Genomic DNA, 19,030 nt, shown 5'->3' on the forward strand with positions numbered 1-19,030 from the left:
GCCAAATCGCTTCAGAAAGAAGACAATGCTCTGCATTTGGTGGGATCAGGAAGGTGTGCTGTAGTATGAGCTTCTAAAACCAGGTGAAACCGTTAATACCGATGGTTACAGACAAATAATCAATTGGAACTACACTTTGATCGTAAAACGACCACAGTGGGCCATAAAATACGGCAAAGTAATTTTGCTTCATGATGACGTACCAGCACACGCTTCAAAACCAGTTAAAGCCACATGAAAAGATCTTGCTGGGAAGTATGAACCCACCCGTGTATTCACCAGACCCTGCTCCTTCAGAGGACCAATTGTTCCAATAGATGGAACACACACTTTCTGAGCAGCACTTCAAAACGTATGAAAAAACAGAAAATTGGGCCTCAAAACAAAAGTTCTTTTTTTTTAAATATATTTTTATTGATTTTTTTTTTTTTTACAGAGAGGAAGAGAGAGGGATAGAGAGTTAGAAACATCGATGAGAGAGAAACATCAATCAGCTGCCTCCTGCACCCCCCCCCTCCCCCACTGGGGATGTGCTCACAACCATGGTACATGCCCTTAATCGGAATCAAACCCAGGACCTTTCAATCTGCAGGCCTCTGCGCTACCCACTGAGCCAAACCGGTTTCGGCTCAAAACAAAAGTTCTATTGGGACAGTATTCATAAATTACCTGAAAGATGGGGAAATGTGTAGCTAGCGATGGACATTACTTTGAATAAAGCACTTTTGATGTTTCTCTTGAAATTATCATTTAAAAAAATTTAAAAAAATATATATTTTATTGATTTTGTACAGAGAGGAAGGGAGAGAGAATGTTAGAAACATCTATGAGAGAGAGTCATAAATCAGCTGCCTCTTGCACACCCCCTACTGGGGATATGCCCGAAACCAAGGTACATGCCCTTGACTGGAATCGAACTGGGGACCCTTCAGTCCCCAAGCCGACGCTCTATCCATTGAGCCAAACGGGTTTCGGCGAAATTATCATTTTTTTAATTAAACTATCCTAATTATTAATTAGTTAATAGTCAATCTGCATGATTAACTGGTGACTGGTCGATCCGAATTATTAACCGGTACACCTGGCACGTGGTTGCAGGCTCCTCCCCAGCCTGGACCCTGGTCAGGGCGTGTGCAGGAGGCAACACAACCCATGTGTTTCTCTTCCGTCGATGTCTCTCTCTGTCTCTCCCTCCCTTCCATTCTCCCAAGAATCAATGGAAAACATCCTCTGGTGAGAATTTAAAAAACAGAAAACAGAACAGAGCAGCACAAAGGCCTGGGCCAGCGGCTGGACAGAGGAGTTCTCCAGAGGCCAGGCTCATTATGGGTCCCCCTGGCATTTAATCTAAGCCCACATCAGCTCTAAGGGTAAAGGGTAAGGAACTGGGTAAGGCGCCAAATCAAAGCACAAAGCCCTCTTTACTGAGCACCTAGTCTGCTACAGGCCTGCAGGAAGTCCAGAGGCCGAGAACTGGGGTCACGGCCAGGCGGGGGGAAGCGTGTGCTTCCTTCAGCGGGGAAGCCGGCAGGAAGCCGGCAGGTGTGTGGGAGCCAGCGGCCGCCGGGCTGAGGGCCTGTGGAGGAGGGGACACAGGTCACTGGGAGGAGCAGGCGCTTCCCGCCCCGGGGGATTCCAGGAGAGGCCAGCGGCAGAGCCGGCCAGGCCTGGCCACGCAGACCAGCAGGAGCAGGGGGACGGACTGACTGCCTGAGCAGGTCCAGCCAGGCACCGGATTTCGGATTTCGCTGGAACTTGCCAGCTCCAAGCAGAAGGTCTGGGGTGGGGGCCCACGGGGGGAGCTCAGAGAGGAGGCGGGGGACTGACAAGATGGCCAGCTGCACCCGCATTGCCCAGCGCTGGCGTCATCCCGTGCGGATTCCTTCCCTGGTGGGATAAAGTGTCCCGACCCTGAGGCCGAGGGCGGGCCCAGGGCCGCAGTGGGCATTCCTTGGCGCCCTGGCCCAGCAGCTGCAGGAAACGGTTCCAGCCCGAGCCCTGCACCGCGGCCCCCGGAGAGGCTCCTTCCTGCCCCCGGGACACACCGCCTCCATGGGCAGCTGGGTACCCAGGGCCGCCCCAGGCGGAGGGCAGCGGGCTGGGAGCCAGCATTCCGGAAGGCAGTGTGGGCCCGAGAAGGGGTGCCATGGATTTCATTGCCTGTGGCAGGGCCCGCAGCCTTCCAGCCTCCATAATCCAAAACAGTGATTGACACTTGCCCACCCCAACACCCCCGCTCCACCCCCCCAACACACACCCGGAGGCAGAGAACTCACTGTAACTTACACGGGCCCTGCAGGGCCATGCAGGCAGGAGAAGCTAGTCTGGTTCCACCCCAAATGGCTGAGGTTGGGGCCGGCGCCTGGGCATCTTGGCTTGCACTGCCCTCTAGGGCCTGAGAGGCTGGCCAGGGGGCCCACCGGCTCCGCCCGCTCCTTGGGTTTACTTCAAATCACCCCACCAAGAAGAGGCAGCTTCAGCCCTGACCAGTGTGGCTCAGTGGATAGAGCATCGGCCTGCAGACTCAAGGGTCCCAGGTTCGATTCCCGTCAAGGGCATGTACCTTGGTTGCGGGCACATCCCCAGTAGGAGGTGTGCAAGAGGCAGCTGATGGTTGTTTCTCTCTCATTGATGTTTCTAACTCTCTATCCCTCTCCCTTCCTCTCTGTAAAATATCAATAAAATATATTTTAAAAAAGAAAGAAAGAGAGAAAGAAAGAAAGAAAGAAAGAAAGAAAGAAAGAAAGGAAGGAAGGAAGGGCAGCTTCAGACCCAGCTGAGAATCTACACCTGCACCCACCAGGGCTGGGCTGTCCAGTCCCAGGGGGCCTTCCCAGTTCCCACAGGATCTGCCACCCTCACCGTCTGCTTCTCCCGGGGAGTCTGGCTGCCAATCGGAGGCCTCAGGGAGCTTTGGAAGCTCTGGGCTTGGACTTACATACATCTCCATAAACATACCTTCTCGCGGTTTTAATATAAATTATTCTTTTTAATTTATTTTTAAAAATATATTTTTATTGATTTCCGAGAGGAAGGGATGGACAGTGAAGACCATGGCAGACACCCTAGGATCCTGGGTGAGGTTGGAGGAGGGTCCCAACAATCAACAAACATTGGGTGAGATTAGAATTAGGTCCCACCCCTCCTGCGTCTTCAAATGACCACCCCACCCTGTAGGCACTACCCTTACTGCTAAACCACATCCATATTCCCACTCCATGAAAACAGGAGCTCTCAGGGTTGTGTATGGAGCTGCCACATTTGGGGGAGCTTGCTATGCAGCATTAGATAACCAGCTCGAAGGGGGAGTACTAAGAACGGTGCCTGTCAGGTATTAGGTACCAGAATTCTCACTAATCACATCGATGAACAGAAAGAAAAGTAGATTCTAAGGGGAGGACTGACTTCTCCAAACCCCCTTTAGATTAAGGCAGCAGACAAGGCAATTACAGAAACACAGAGCTCTCTGAACAACCCCATCTTTAGGCCCAGCCCTTTGACCGGTCCCGCCTCCTCCTCACTGCTCATGCCCAATCTACCCTCAAGGACCCGGGGCAATTGTATCATCCCAAAGCTCTTTCCCACCCTCAGTCTTCTTCCCATTACCAGGAGGCATTATGTGTCTGTCTCCCAATGCTCAGACTGTGGGATGGAAATCACAGCAGGTGGACAGGATCCTAGGGTGTCCCTGGCAGACACCCTAGGATCCTGGGGACCAAGGCCAACATCAACAGGGATCCAAGAATAAATCGTCTTGGTATCACTTGCACTGACTCTGTGCAATGATCATGCTTCACACATGTGATGCTCTTCCCTACACCTCAGTCTATTATGAGGAAAACATCAGAGAATCCAAATGGCATCCTTTAAAACACAGGACCAGCACTGTGCAGCCACACATGGCCCAGGGCGGCCCTGAGAGGGGGCGGCTGAAAAGCTTGGAAAAGACAGACAAGAGAATGAAAGCTGGGTCTCGGTGGGATGCTGCTTCCTGAGAGACAGCGCCCAAGCCCACAAGCCAAGTCTTTTTTTTTGTAGCAGAAGCCACAAGGAAACTAAGGGCTTGGTTAAGATGTTTACAGCATTCTCAAGGGTTTCGATCCTACTCCATTACATGCACCTGAGCAAACCTGAGTTACTTAACAGCCTATATCACTCAGGCAAGTGGGACCACGTGTTCAGACCATAGGTTCAAGCTTACAACTCCAGCTGTTGGATAGAATTGTGCTGGGAGGCTCTGCCTTCCCAGCTGGGACATGCACATGGCCAAGAGAAGACTGGGTCCTCTCATTAGTTCTGGTCTTGAAACTGTCCAAATGCTGTAGCCCCTCTCCACACAGCACCCTCCGAGCCCGTCAAGGTCATTAAAAACAAGGACGCCTGGGAGACACTGCACAGACGGGGCTAAAAGCAGCGCCAGGTTCCGGGTAGATCCTCCACCAGAAGAAGGCCGTTAGTGAGAGACTGGGGAAACACACGTCTAGAGTCCGGTTCAAGCCCGGCACCGACACTCACTTGTTAGCTGTGTCGGCGCCGGGGTTATGGAAACCGTGAACAACAGGAGACACTAGCTATGCAGACCTGTGCGCAGGGACCCTGTACTCACTATGCAATTGTGGGGGAAATCTAGAATTATTCCAAAATAAAAAGTTTTATATTTAAAAATAAATTAACAGCTCTGGACAACTATGTTCAGTGGTAAGAGCATCAGCCCAAAGACATGTTTGTGGATCCCTCCCCTCAACTACCATTGGGTGAGGTTGGAAGTGGGTTTAATTCTGGGAAAAACCTTGGGGAGGTTGAGGGTCCAAGAATCAGGTGAGGTACATCATTGGAGGTGCCCAGAACCCACCTCCCTCCTATGACAGTCCCACCCGCCTTGAATCTGGGAGCCTTTTCTCATGAGCGGGTGAATCTCCACTTCCCAGCAGGTGGCGCTACTGTCCTGACTGTGCTGAAGGTTGCTAGGAGACCTCAGAGGAAATCAAAGTGGCTCACAAAAAAAAGCACCTAAATACAAAAAGGCCAAATATGGGGAATTGCCCAATGTCACCCCAATCAATTCAATAAAAAATAAATAAATGGAGGCATTGAAGAACCAAAAAAATTCCATAAAATGTAGCCGAGACCGGTTTGGCTCAATGGATAGAGCATGGGCTTGGGGACTGAAGGGTCCCGGGTTCATTTCCGGTCAAGGGCATGTACCTTGGTTGCGGGCATATCCCCAGTAGGGGGTGTGCAAGAGGCAGCTGATCAATGACTCTCTCTCATCGATGTTTCTAACTCTCTATCTCTCTCCCTTCCTCTCTGTACAAAATCAATAAAATATATTTAAAAAATAAAATAAAATAAAATAACTTTATTTAAAAAAAAAAATTCTATAAAATGTAAAACAAATAGCTAAGTGACACCCGGTTCCTTTCCTACCGCTACAACAAATTTATGATCAGGCCAACCCAGAAGGGAAGTCTTTTTCTCCCCTAGGTTTTTTTTTTTTTTTGTTGTTGTTGTTTGTTTGTTTGTTTTGTGTGTGTATGTGTGTGTGTGTGTTTTTTGTGTGTGTGTGTAGTGTGTGTTTTGACGAGCTTTATTACATTGTTGGTGTCATGTGGGGGAGGGTCCTATTCGCCTGGGCTGTTAATTTGATGTGTTCATAGTGTATTTTTCCTAAAGTGTGTCTCCCCCAGGGTTTTGGTGAGCCCGCTGGGAGACCACGGGCTGGGCACTGCTGCTCTGGGGCCGCTGACAGCGCCGGGACCTGGGACAGCCACCCGCAGGAGGAATTCTTACCCGTCGCCTGGCTTTGCTGCCCGTGCCGTCTGGTGGGAGTGAGAATTGTGAGCTCCTGTCTCTTTCTAAGTTTAGATGAACGGAACCTATTTGTGCGAGAATTTGTTTTCTCCTGTTAAAGTGTTTTATGTTCATGTGATTATTAGACCCAAAAAGAGTCCAGAAGGATAGGGGGACGTTTTCCTCCCCACACGGCATCCTGCTTCATCTGCTTCCCCATCTTTATCGAAAGCCTGTCTGCCTCAGTGCTCTGAAGTGCTGCCTCTGTTATGAACCGTCTGCTCATGATCCCGCTTCTGGGTTCTGTCTTCTATGGTATCTCTGTATCACACCCAACGGCCCTCTGTCTTGATTACGAGGGTTTTGTAATAGGTCTTTCTGTTGTAGAACAGTGAGAAGCTAGGAAAATTCCAGGGAAAGTGTAATCAGGAAACTAGCAGTTTGCAGCCACCTCGTAAATCCTATCTTCCCTAAACCAAGGACAACCAAGAGCCTTTGCTAGTTTGGCTCAGCGGACAGGGTGTGGGTCTGCGGACTGAAGGGTCCCGGGTTCAATACACATGCCCGGTTGCAGGTTCCATGCGTGCTGGAGGCAACCAATGGATGTCTCTCTCTCACACCCATGTTTCCCTCTCCTCCTCCCTCCCTTCCACCTTTTCTAGAAAATCAATGGGGAATAAATACCTTCGGGCGAGGATTAACAAGTAAAGGGGGGGGAGGATTTAGACTTATTTTTGCAATTAATGTCGGCCATGCTCTTATGATCATTGGTGCTCATGGCTGACAAGCTTTAATTGACGAATTCCCTCCACCCTCCACCCCCTCCCCACCTCGCAGCACAGAAGCAGGAACAGGGCGGGGTCGGGACGCCGCGGAGCGCGGAGGGTTTGGCTACAAAGCCGCGGGGCCGTTTCTAGGCGGGGTCCCCGGGGCTCTCGCGCAACGTTACGCGCACTTCCGCCTTCCCTGAGCACTGCTGATTGGCTGGGCTGGCCCAGCGCAAGGCCTGCCGGGAGTTGTAGTTCTTGGGACGGGGCTGGGGATGCCGGGAAGGACCCGCGGTCCCAGGCTGGGATCGGCGGTTGCGCTAGCCCCGCACGCCTGGCACCATGTCCCGCGTGTTGGTGCCCTGCCACGTGAAGGGCACCGTGGCGCTGCAGGTGGGCGATGTGCGCACCGCCCAAGGCCGGCCCGGCGTGCTGGTCATCGACGTCACCTTCCCCTGCGTCGCGCCCTTCGAGGTGAGCCAGCCCCTTGGGCGACCGCGGTTCCCGTGGTTCCGGGCGGGACCGACCAGGGAGCCCGGGCGTGCCCCCGGCGCTGGGTCGGTCACTTGAAGCTTGGCGCTGGCCTCGCCCTGGCGCCTCAGTCAGCCACTGATTCATTTCTCCAGTTCACACACTCACCAGAAGGCATCTCTCCCCTGGTCCAGGGCAGCGCTGGCGGGGAAGGGCCACGGTAGCAGGCGAGGTGTTGGAAATACAGGGGTGAGCCCTGGATAGGGGGGTGGTTTTGTCCTGGGAATCTAGACAATGAGTTACCCCGGATCTGCCTCCTGCGCAGGCCTACAGCGTGCTCTGCAGGATCTGCCCAGCGGCTCCAGCTGCACTGCCAGCTGCACAGTGACCGGACCCCGCAGGACTTCAACACAGAGGATCAAGTCCATTTTCTTTTTCTTTTATTTCTTAAATATATTTTTTATTTATTGATTTCAGAGAGGAAGGGCGAGGGAGTGAGAGAAACATCAATGATGGGAGAGAACCATTGACCATCGGCACGCCCCACGCTGGGGATGGAGCCCACAACCCGGGCGTGTGCCACGCCGGCCGGGCTAAAATCCGTTTCTGCTGTCCTGGCATTCAGGGCCACTTTGTGTCTGTGCCTGCCTACCTCTCAGCCCTGTGCACGCTCCCCCAGCTGGGACGTCCTGGTGCAGGAGGAGTGGGTGGAGCCTGTACACCTACGTGCACAGTTTTAAACTCCCTCCCGTGGTTCTGATGAGCATCTAGCGATGAGAGCTGCTGTAGCCAGACATCCTCCCTGTCTACATCCTCTGCCTTTCTCAGTCCACTGGGTGAACTCTTCCCTTTGGGCCTCACGTGTCCATGTCCCTCCTCCCCCGAGTTGGGGCTCTGACCCCCTGGCAGCGTCCTGAGTGCGGCACGACCTGCAGTTGTGGTTCATGCGACCTCCTCACTTAGGCTGTGAGCGCCCTCAGGAGAGCGACACTGAGCCTCAGAGGATGCTGAGCAGATTGGCAGCAGAGGACATACCCGAGGGGAGGAGGCGACGGGGCCTGTGAGCCGGCTCAGGCCCTGGGCCCAGGCCTGATCCAGGACGGTGGGCTGTGTGTGCTGCAGCTGCAGGAGATCACGTTCAAGAATTACTACACGGCCTTCCTGAGCATCCGTGTGCGCCAGTACACCTCGATCCACACGCAGGCCAAGTGGGTGACCTGCCTGCGGGACCACTGCCTCATGCCGGACCCCCACAGCGAGGAGGGCGCTCAGGAGTATGTATCGCTGTCCAAGCACCAGGTCAGCGGGGACAGGGCACGGCCAGCTGGCCGGCTGAGGGCTCGCCGGGCGCCTGAGAACTGGGCGGGGATACCGGGAGGGGGGCTGGGGGCCGCTGTCCTGGGCTGTGGCTCTTGGGGAACCGCCCCGGAGGGACCAGTGTTCTTTCTTTCCCGAAGGCCCGGGAGGCGGCCGCTCGGCTCACTGCCCGTTGGGAGGCCCGGGGTGGTGAGCGGGCTCGCTGGGGCCTTGTGTGTGTGTGTGCCAGATGCTGTGTGACGTGGCCCGCGTGCTGGAGCTGCGCCTGATCCTGAGGCAGCCCTCGCCCCTGTGGCTGTCCTTCACCGTGGAGGAGCTGCAGGTCTTCCAGCAGGGGGCGAAGGTGAGGGCTCGCTCAGCTGCTGCCAGCCGTTCCCTAGGAGGCTGGCAGAGCTGGGTGGGGGGGTCGAGATGACCGGACCCCGAGGGAGGCTTTCATGGAAGTTAGCCAAGAGGGCGAAGGAGAGGGACGCTAGGTCCCCACGGCCCCCGATCTCTGGAGCCCCCACCTCTTTCAGAGCTGAGAATTCTGTTTCTTGTGTTCCTGGGGCCTCCCCCTTAGGGAGTCTGACTGCCCTCGGGGCCTTTCTGGACCCTGAATAGGCTTTTCTCAGGGGTCGAGGCTCCCAGGACCTCGGACACTGGTCCCAGGACCCTCCCCCTCTCCCTCCCTCCCTCCGTGCTTTGCAGAGCCCCTCCATGACCTTCCCCAAGTGGCTTTCCCACCCAGCGCCCTGCGAGCAGCCCGCGCCCCTCGCTGAGGTAAGCCTCACCCCGGGGAAGAGCCGCCAGCGAATCGCTCTCCAGGTGGGCCCGATCCGCAGGGACCCGGGGCTGGGCCTGGGGCCCCGGGCACACTGTGCCATCTTCCCGATCTCCCTCCTGGAGGTCCAGGGACTTGAGGTCTCTCCGTGTGGGGCTGCTCCGACCTCCTATTTCCCAAGCCAGCTGGGAATGTGACCGGTCTCCGCCGGAGGGCCCCATTGCCGGCCTGGCCTCCCCGGAGCTCTGAGGGCACTGCTGGGGGACACCCCCAGCCACTGACCCCTCCTTCCGAGCAGGGCTTCCCGGACCCCAGCAAGGTGTCCTCGGAGGTGCAGCAGATGTGGGCGCTGACGGAGATGGTCCAGGCCAGCCGCACCTCCAGGAGGATCGGCCGCTTCGATGTGAGTGACAGCGCGTCCCTCTGCCCGGCCCCCGTGGCCCCGGCCAGCCAGGGTCAGACCTGATGGCTTCTGTGTTGCAGGTGGATGGCTGCTACGACCTGAACTTGCTCTCCTACACCTGAGCCGCTCTTACCCCAGACGCTGACCTTCCGGGCCGACCTTGGGCCGCCAGAGGCCGAAGTGCTTCCCCGCTGCATTCCGCGTGCCGCCTGCCTGTCTGCCCGTTCTGCCGGGGCCACGTCCACAGTCAAGATTCTCGGGGCTCACTGCGCCGCTTCATCCTGAGCGCTGGGTGTGGGGTACACTCTGTCCGCACCTGGCTGCACCCGAAACGCCGTTCCCTGCCCTAACGACACTCCAGTCCCACTAAGAGCCCCAGCGTGCCCGGGGCCCCTCCTGCCAGCACGCTCACTGCTGCCTCTGCCTGCCCCCTGCCCTGAGCGCTGTGGGCCGGGTGCCCTCCCAGAACCGGCCCGTCCAGCCCTGGGCGACTTCTACAGGAATGTTCTAGTTTATCTGAGCCAAACTGACCTCAGGCCAGGAGGCAGGACCTCGGTGCTCTGCACTGCACTCGGCCTCGAAGCCCAGCGGGGAGCGGGAGCCCTGGTGCCCTCGCTCCCTCCCTGTCGTGCCCACGAGAGGCCTCCCCTGTCCGAGCACCGCTGCCTGCCTGGAGCAGAGCTGGCCGCGGCCGCAGGAGCCCTGGCCTCTGAGCCGGCCTTTGGGTGTGTGTTCACGTGGGTCTGCCCCCCTGGCCTGGGCAGGTGCCTGTGGCAAGGCCGGGGCCTGAGCAGGAGCCCTGGGACCTGCTTGCCATCTGACCCAGCCCAGAGTGCATCCTCCTCCCTCCTCCCAGCTGCTCCTTCCAGAAGCCTCAAGGCAGCTGCTGCCTGTGTGTGTGTGTGGCCCTGTGTGTGTGTGTGTGTGTGTGTGTGTGGCCCTGTGTGTGTGTGTGTGTGTGGCCCTGTGTGTGTGTGTGTGTGTGTGTGTGTGTGTGGCCCTGGCGGCTGTAGGAGGCAGCAGGCAGCAGTTGCTGGACCTGGAAAAGGAGGTGCTTGTGTGGCCTCACAGCTTCCCAGGAGGGTGAGCCCCTGGTGGCCCCCTCTTCTCTCACCGGATCAGATAAACCAGCAGGGTTCTCACCGGGGCCCCTCAGTGCCACTCACTCTGTTCAGCTGTTGCTAATGAAGCAGGGCCCGGTGAGCAGCAAGATCAATAAACACGAATGCATGGCTACTGCTGCCTGTGTGTGCGGGGGGGGGGGGGGGGGGGGGAGACACACACACACACACACACACACACACACACACACACACGGGACGGGGACGGGACGGACGGGGACCCCTGTGTGGCCAGGTTCCTGTGCTGCCCCTGGCTCCCTCCTGTGTCGCCTCCACCTCTCCCCCTCCTCTCACTTGACATTCCATGTCGGGAACATGCCATTCAAGCCTGCAGCCCTCTGTCTGAACTTTGGCCCCGGGGGCTGGGCGGTCAGCAGGGGGAGGCCTGGCTCCTGGCTGGGATTCTGAGCGGCCTAACTGGCTGGCACCTTCCCTCCGCCTGGCTAGAGGAAGGCCTCGGGCTGTTTTCCTGCCGCTGGGACTCCCGGTCCCGGTGAGCCGAAGCCCCGCCTGCCCTCGGGCCGCCCACCCCCCTCCGGTCCCCTTTGTGGGAGAAACTGGCTTGACCGGGTGCAGACTACATCTCCCAGCGTGCCCGACAGTGGCTGCCTCGGCGGCGGCCGTGCGGTCTCCGGCCACGATGCAGTGGGCAGCGAGCTGGGCCGCCCCCCTGGGCGTCCGCGGGCGGGCGCTCCCCCGGGCCCCCAGCCGGCGCCTCAGCGGCTCGCAGGTGGGACAGGGGGTGCGGGTGCGGGTCCGAGAGGGCGGGGAGGCGGGCCGGGGCCTGGGGACTGAGCCGGCCGCCCCGCAGGACCAGGACGGGCTCCGCAGGACGCCGCTCCACGACTTCCACCTGGCCCACGGCGGGAGGCTGGTGGCCTTCGCGGGCTGGCGGCTGCCGCTGCAGTACCGCGATGGCCACGTCGACTCCCACCTGCACACACGCCGCCACTGCTCGCTCTTCGACGTGTCCCACATGCTGCAGGTGAGCGGCCGGCCCCGCCGCCCCGCCCGCGGCTCCGTGCCCCTGTGCCCCCCGGACGCCCGCCCGCGGCTCCGTGCTGGGGACCGGGCTCCGGCCGCCCTCTCAGAAAGGCTGCAGGCCTCCGGGGGTCGGTGGCTGGAAATGAACTCGCCAGCCTCCCAAGGGCTCCCCTCTGCCTCTGCAGCCGCCCACCCGCCCAGTGGGAGGCCTGGGTGCCCTGGGGTTTCCCGTGTTCTCCACTGCCCTGGGCATGGGGTTGGGAAGGGAAAGGGCGGTATTTCAGGAAGGTGATGGCCCTTTCAAAGCCCCTAGCCTCCCCCAGGGCACCCCTCCTATGCCGGGAGATCGGAAGTGGGGGACTTTGCACCTGCAGAACCAGAAGGGGCGCTTGGCGGTGGGGCTCGGCCTGGGAGTGGGGAGGAGGATCCTGGCCAGGGCTTCCTGACCGGAGCTATCTCCGGCCCCTGAGGCCGTTCTCCTCTGTTTGCGTGTTTGTTTTCTTTTTGTCCTGAGGCTTTCGATTTTTTTCTCAGACCAAGATACTGGGTCGTGACCGGGTGAAGCTGATGGAGAGTCTGGTGGTGGGAGATATCGCCGAGCTGAGGCCAAACCAGGTGGGCGCTCTTAGTCCCGCGGCAAGCCCTCCCGTGGGCCGGGGCACAGTGAGGTCAGACACAGCTTTGCAGTCTTGGGGGATGGAGTCCCGGCGTCAGGTCCACCCTCTGCAGAGACGGGCCTGCCCCGCGCCGTCCTCCCCTCCCCGGCCCCCGTCCTGCTCGTGACCTTCGTGCGCCTGGCCCCGCGCAGTCCCTGAACCACAGCCTCCACCGCCCGGGGCTTGTCGGGGACACGCGCTGCCCCGCCTGGCAGAGCCGGCATTTAACCAGGTCCCGGTGACTCAGCCCCGCCCCCCGTGCGGCGGCCGCGGCACTTTGGGGGTCAGCACGTGAGGCATCGGATGGACCGGGGAGCTTTCTGCCCCGGGTTTGGATGGGCTGTGGTCCCGGGTTTGGGTGGGGTAGAGCAGCAGTCCTGGGTGTCACGGACTCAATGTGAGGTGGGGCTCTCAGTACTGAGAGGGTGGGGTGCCGAGGCCCCCCCAGTTCAGGGAGGCCCCCAAGGTGAGGACGAAGTAGAGATGTTCTCAGTGCAGAGGATCGAATGCCCGGGCTCACCTTGGCTGGTTTGGCTCAATGGGTAGAGTCCAGCCCGGGAACTGAAGGGTCCCGGGTTTGATTCCGATCAAGGACACATGTGCCTAAGTTGCAGGCTCAATCCCCATCCCTTATCAGGGTGTGTGTGGGAGGCAACCAATCCGTTTCTCTTTCTCCCTCTCCCTTCCACTCTCTCTGGAAAAATGTCCTCCGTGAGGATTAACAACGAAGACATCTGGGCTCCGGCAGGGGCCTGGGTGACCCAGCTTTGCCCCTTGTGCGCACGCACACCCACACACACACCCTGCCCTGTGCTGAGAGTTCGTGCGTTTGTGGTGGCCGAGTGGCCCCCGGTGTGTCTCACACTTGACATTGGCCTTCTGGACCTGGATGCACAGCTCTCGCTCTGGTGCTAGGGGACCCTGTCGCTGTTTACCAACGAGGCCGGGGGCATCTTGGACGACTTGATTGTGACCAACGCCGCCGAGGGACACCTGTACGTGGTGTCCAACGCCGGCTGCCGGGACAAGGACCTGGCCCTCATGCAGGTACACAGAGCGGACAGGCAGACTGGCAGCAGGCCCTGGAGCATGCCCGCTTCCACTGGGCGGAGGGCGGGGAAGCCGAGCCGCCCCGAGGTGGGCACGCTCTGGTGAGCTTGGAGGCGGAGCTGGTGTCAGAGCCCGCAGACCCGGGCTTGGGTCACCCCTGCCGCTCGCACGGCCTTGTGAGGCGAGAGCCAGGCTGCTCCACGGAGCGCGGCGGCGCCTGGAGATGGTCCTGGAAGCCGGCGTGGCGCTCCCGTCCTCCCCTGCAGGACAAGGTGAGGGAGCTGCAGAGCAGGGGCGGCGACGTGGGCCTGGAGGTGGTGGACAATGCCCTGCTCGCCCTGCAAGGTGAGCGGCCAGGCGGGGCTTCCTGGGCTGGAGCAGAGGCCGCAGCGGGAGGGGGTGGCCGTGGGGGGCGAGTGCCTGTTCTGAGCTGGGGGCCCAGGCTCAGTGGGCTACGGGGCAGGAGCATCTTCCTCCCCCTGCAGTGGGGGCCGTGCTCAGGGCTCGTCTGCCCGGGGACGGGCTGCCCCGGCTTTGGGGGCGCGGGGCCCGGACGCTCAGTCACTGTCCCTGCCAGGCCCCGCCGCGGCCCAGGTGCTGCAGGCCGGCGTGGCGGGCGACCTGCGGAAGCTGCCCTTCATGACCAGCGCCGTGATGGAGGTGTTCGGTGTGCCCGGCTGCCGCGTGACCCGCTGCGGCTACACGGGCGAGGACGGCGTGGAGGTGGGTCAGGCGGGGCGGGGTGGGGCGGCGTGGACTTGGCCAGCAGCCCACCGCCCCCGGTGTCCCCGCAGATCTCGGTGCCGGCGGCCAGGGCGGTGCGCCTGGCGGAGGTTCTGCTGGCGAACCCCGAGGTGCGGCTGGCCGGGCTGGCGGCCCGGGACAGCCTGCGCCTGGAGGCCGGCCTCTGCCTCTACGGCAGCGACATCGACGAGCACACCACGCCCGTGGAGGGCGGCCTGGGCTGGACGCTGGGTGAGCTGGGCTCCCGGGGCGGGGGGGCCCTGAGGGGCAGTGGCCGCCTCCTGAGCCTCATTCCCTGAAGGGCACCGTGGCTTCCCCGTCAGCCGCCGAGGCCCTGGCTGGGCAGGCCGAGGGCAGTGTGGCCTCCGGGACCCGGGGCCGGGGCCGGGGAGGGACATGGCCCCCGGGAGCCCCGTGCGGGGCGGCACTGGGGCCTCCGGCGGCTCAGGCCCGGTGTCCGCTGCAGGCAGGCGCCGCCGGGCGGCCATGGACTTCCCGGGGGCCGCGGTCATCGTCCCGCAGCTGAAGGGCCAGGTGCCGCGGCGGCGCGTGGGGCTCACGTGTGAGGGGGCCCCGATGCGGGCGCACAGCCCCATCCTGAGTGCGGAGGGCGCCGTGATTGGTAGGTGGAGGGGGGCTGGCAGCGCCATGCCTTCCCTGGGTGGCGGGCACGCCGGGCGTCAGGGTGGCGCTGACACGGCTCTGCCCGCAGGCGCTGTGACCAGCGGCTGCCCCTCGCCCTGCCTGAAGAGGAACGTGGCCATGGGCTACGTGCCCCCCGCGTACAGCCAGCCGGGCACCCCGCTCCTGGTGGAGGTGCGGCGGAGGCAGCAGGAGGCCGTGGTCAGCAGGATGCCCTTCGTGCCCACGAACTATTACACCCTGAAGTGAGGAGGCTTTTTACCCGGGCTGGCCAGGAAGCTGAGGCAGAACATGAGGGTGTGGGCTGGTTCTGGTTGTCTGGTTGTGGTGGGACACAGCACCTACACCCCTCATCCTGTGCCACTTCAGTTTCAAGACCCATTTCTTAGTGACGGACCAGCTCACCAGTGTCTTGTTTCTGCCCACGCTCCCGCAGACCCACTCTTGCCTGCTTAGGGCTCTGAGCAGCACCAGTTCTGGCCTTCCCTCTGCCTCAAAGCTCCCCTGTGGGAGGATCGAGCCTCCGACCTACCTCACCAGGGTTCTCACACTTCAAAGGGGCGTTGCCTTGGGCATTGCCAGTCTCCTCTGGTTTACTTCCCAGGAGTGCAAACTGCTGCCTCTCCCTGGGCAGGGCTGGCTCAGGAGGCCGCTGCGCCTATGGGTGACTGAGGGGCACAAGCTGGCCCAGCCTGCTGCCCAGCAGCCAGCCAGCCAGGCTCACCCTGTCCTGAGCCCCGGCTGCTGGAGGGCTTCCCTGGGCTGACCTGGGCCCCTTGGCCTACTACTGGCCTCCGCTGACCCCTAAAAACATTAAATGAGCCTCCTTCCTTCTTGCTTGCCCGAGTCCCGCTTCACTGTCCTTTGCCCACAGGGTTCCTGGGGTGCCAGCCCAATGCTTGCCTTCCTGCCTCTGGGACAGGCTCAGGGGGTTCCCCCGGAGAGGGGCAGGTCTAGAACTAACGGGATAGTGCCCGTGTTGGGCACCCCACAGTACTTTAGGGAGCTGGCATCAACCCCCCAACTTTGCAAGTCACTAAATTCTGGGTGCCGAGGGGCAACAGCCCCGGAGTATCCTCTCCCGTTTCCCCTGTGCATGCATGCCCTTGGCCTTCTGAGTAACCACACAACCGATGCACTTCCATGTTTAATCAGCCACATCCTCACTGGGCCTCCAGAGGAACGTGAGGCCCTCACTCTGGTGCTGTCAGTGGTCACCGGGGCCGAACCATCACCCTGCGGCAGCGGTGTCTGCAGTGAGCACCCGGCAGGAGCTCGGCGCCCTGGCAGACGTCTAGGCACGGGCGGGCGGATGGGAAGGGGACAGGTCTAGGCCACAGGCCTTCGGGAACTGGCCTTTGCCACCTGCCCTTGGGCAGCCCTCGGCCTGTTTGGGAAGTGGCAGGCCTTCACAGCTCTTGGGGGCTGCGATGGCACTAGGGAGCCCCCGCTCTTAGGATGAAGCTCCTGTGGTTCCAGGTCAAGATGGGCAGTGAGGAGGCTGCGGGAGGGGCTGCCTGCACTAACTGCTTAGGATCCCCCAGAGGGGCAGACCCACCACCCCGGGGCACTTAGCACCTAAGTGTTGAGGGTGGGAAGTCACCTGGCCGAGAGGCACCAGCTTCCCTCCAAGGACAGAGGGGTAGGAGTATGGTGCTCAGGGTAAGACAGTGCCCATAGCCTGCTCCCACCTGGAGAGCTCAGATGGGACCAGAAGGTGGGTGCCTGGTGCCTCCATGTCTGGATGGTGCCAGCTGCCCCTGCCTTGGACTTGAGTGGCCAACTAAGTACCCATAGGGTATAAGGCTGTGTCCAGGCCAAGATTCCTAGATCCCTGCCAACACAGCAAGACCAAATTCAGAAAACCTGGGCTTAAGTGAAAACAGACTTCCCTTACAAATCCCAGGGCTACTCAACCTCAGGCTTCGTGAGGGACAAATCCCTGTGGGTCACCCCCAGGGGGATGGGAAGAGGGACAGGAAATGGACTGTGGCCTTCCTCACCCAGAGGCTCCTCCTGACCCGAGAGCAGCAGGGCTCTCCTAAGGCACCAGGTCAGGGGGAGGCGAACTTCCCTGGCCCAGGGCCTGGGGCGCAGGAGGAAAAGCCAGGGGCAGTGGGGGCCCAATACAAGCACTGGGGTACTCCCTACCCCCCAGCCCGGACCCCCTGCAGTCATCCCTGGGGTCTGGGCAGCAGGAGAGCCCAGAGTGGGAGCCAGCAGACCCGGTGATGTCCCTGGAGACCCCTCGGCTGCCTCCCCTTACTCTCTGTGGGTTTTGAGAGGCTCGTTTGCTGCCGTTTCCCTAAAGGGGATGGAGAGAAGAGAGGGTTACTCGGCGGGCAGCACCACAGGCCCCGAGGTCCATCTTCTCCTGCTCCTCCTGGGGCCGAGTGGAGCTCATAAACCCACACAAAACCCAAACCTTGCTGAGCCCCCACAGCCCACGCCAGGCCCACCCCCTTCCAGACAGACTCCTCCCCCCGCCCCCACCTCGGGATGGCACTTCCATCCCTCCCCCTTTGCCCAAGGAGAGAGCCTGGCCAGTGCAGGTCTCCTAACTGACCCTTGCCCTCTCTAACTGGACCCCTTTATGTCCTTGCCACAAAGCAGGCAGATAAAAAGCAAATCAGATTAGCCACTGCCCGATCCTGACTCAGCCCTTCAATAGTCCCGAAGTCTGGGCCAGGGGTGGGGACCCTTCTGTCCGGGGCGGTGTGGGGATGTATAACCCCTCTCACCGGCCAACAAAATGACCAACCTACAAATGACCTGTTTGGTCACACAGGTCACCAACGCATCCCAGTGCCCTGGCAGGCCCAGACGTTCCTCACCCTGGCCAGGGCTTTGCAGGCCCTGCAGGCCTTCATGTTGGAGCTCCAGCATCAGTCCGGGCCTCTGGGCCTGTTCTCGCCGCTGTCTCTGTGGACACTTCAGCACTCCCCGGCCTTTGCCCTCAAAGTCTCTCTCTTAAGAGAAACCTCTAACCACCTTCACCCCTGCACAGCTACTCCCCCCCCCCCCCAAAAAAAAAAAACCACTGGCTCCCCCTGTAAGCAGGGCCTGGGTCCCTGCCGGGTGGTAGGAGCCCCGAGATTAGCTGAAAGAACCCCTGATGAAGGAGCTCCTGTGTCCCAGGTGGGCAGTTGATCCTGACGAGGCCAGTCCATGCAGGACAGAGGCTGCCTCTCCAGCGGAGGGCCTGCAGGGGAGTGCAGGCCAAGGCACTCGCCATGTCATCTCTGAGATCGGGAATGGCATGGTCCCCCCCGCAGGGTGCGGAACAGCAAACGGACTGTCCCCACGTCCTGGCCACCTGACACCTGAGCTCCATTTGCTGAGCCACTGAGCTGGAGGACTCCCGCCCTGAGAACTCCCTCCTGGTCCCTGGCACAGGCGTGTCCCTCTGCCTGCCGGGCACGGGGTTGAGATGGGAACAGACACTCACCACGAAGGGAAATGCGTGGAGCCATCGGGTGTGGATCCGTTCTGGCCGCCCAGACCTGGGGGCAGGAACACATCCAGAGCTGCAGCGGCCAGGGGGGTCAGAGCAGGCCTCACCCAGGCAGGTGAGAGGCTATGGTGTTTGGAGGAGAGTCTGGCGGGGGCTCTAGGGAACTAGCGTGTTGTCACTAGTGTGGTGAGGGTCCAAAAGGGAGTTATAATGTGGCGGGCGGACTACTGGCGTTTCTTGCGTGGACTGGTATGTTGGCGTGGGTCAGAGGAGAGCGTTAGGTTGCGATATGGTTCTTTGGGGGCCCATGGCAGTCTCCGGGGGCTCTGGGGAGCCCGGCGGCGCACTCCGCGGGGCGTGAGGGCGGCCAGCGCACGGAGGGCGGTGGGGGCCTCACCTGGGCGGTGGTACAGCCCGGTCACCGTGCTCCCGTAGAAGCCCCACGCCAGCTGGACGCACAGGAGGCTCAGCACCAGCCACAGCAGCAGCAGCTTGAAGAGGGTCACACGCATGTCCTGCGCCTCCCACTCCCGCAGGAACTCGCTGCACAGGGCGCCCAGGGCGCCCAGCGCCGTGGCCGGCAGAGCCTGCAGGGACTGCCCAGCCCAGGACTCCGCCATGACGGACCCGCGCCCCACCCGGAGGGCTGTCACCTCAGCCCCACTGCGCAGGCGTCTGGTCTTCCGGGGCCAAGCCCGTTGGGCGCACGCGTCAGCCAGGCAGGCCGGGCCCAGCTCGCCTGCGCGCAGAGTTGGCAGTTTGGGAGGGGTAGCGGGACCGCGCACGCGCACGAAGCGCCGCCCAGCTTGCTTAAAGGACCGGTGACTCGGGGAGCACAAAATAGCAACCAGGTCTTTTATAGCCCCCG

At 60.6% G+C, this 19,030-nt stretch overlaps 2 protein-coding genes across 9 annotated transcripts; one reads left to right on the forward strand and one right to left on the reverse strand.

Annotated features, from left to right (window-relative positions):
• The first annotated feature begins 6,804 nt into the window (after positions 1 to 6,804).
• LOC311631843 (nicolin-1) lies at positions 6,805 to 15,104 on the forward strand. Of its 8 annotated transcripts, none has more exons than XM_084902458.1 (13): positions 6,805 to 7,031; positions 8,151 to 8,327; positions 8,575 to 8,688; positions 9,036 to 9,107; positions 9,407 to 9,511; positions 11,444 to 11,617; positions 12,151 to 12,231; positions 13,188 to 13,319; positions 13,589 to 13,667; positions 13,900 to 14,045; positions 14,117 to 14,297; positions 14,533 to 14,688; positions 14,779 to 15,104. In XM_084902458.1, the coding sequence occupies exons 1-13, from the start codon at positions 6,900 to 6,902 to the stop codon at positions 14,955 to 14,957; spliced, it is 1,728 nt and encodes a 575-aa protein (XP_084758584.1). In that variant the 5' UTR covers positions 6,805 to 6,899; the 3' UTR covers positions 14,958 to 15,104. The 8 variants fall into 8 exon arrangements, with proteins under 8 accessions (XP_084758584.1, XP_084758591.1, XP_084758586.1 ...); XM_084902460.1 differs by lacking the exon at positions 6,805 to 7,031 and adding an exon at positions 7,055 to 7,277 and having other exon boundaries at positions 8,151 to 8,302; XM_084902459.1 differs by lacking the exon at positions 6,805 to 7,031 and adding an exon at positions 7,056 to 7,277.
• A 738-nt stretch (positions 15,105 to 15,842) lies between these two features.
• TCTA (T cell leukemia translocation altered) lies at positions 15,843 to 18,996 on the reverse strand. The gene is made up of 3 exons (XM_084902477.1): positions 18,560 to 18,996; positions 18,157 to 18,211; positions 15,843 to 17,013 (listed from the first exon to the last, which is right to left on the reverse strand). Exons 1-3 carry the CDS (start codon positions 18,780 to 18,782, stop codon positions 16,971 to 16,973), a joined length of 321 nt encoding a protein of 106 aa, XP_084758603.1. The 5' UTR covers positions 18,783 to 18,996; the 3' UTR covers positions 15,843 to 16,970.
• Between the last annotated feature and the right edge of the window lie 34 nt (positions 18,997 to 19,030).

This window comes from Pipistrellus hanaki (genome assembly GCF_964339955.1).
Source record: "Pipistrellus hanaki genome assembly, chromosome: 13".
NCBI classification, from domain to species: Eukaryota; Metazoa; Chordata; class Mammalia; order Chiroptera; family Vespertilionidae; genus Pipistrellus; species Pipistrellus hanaki.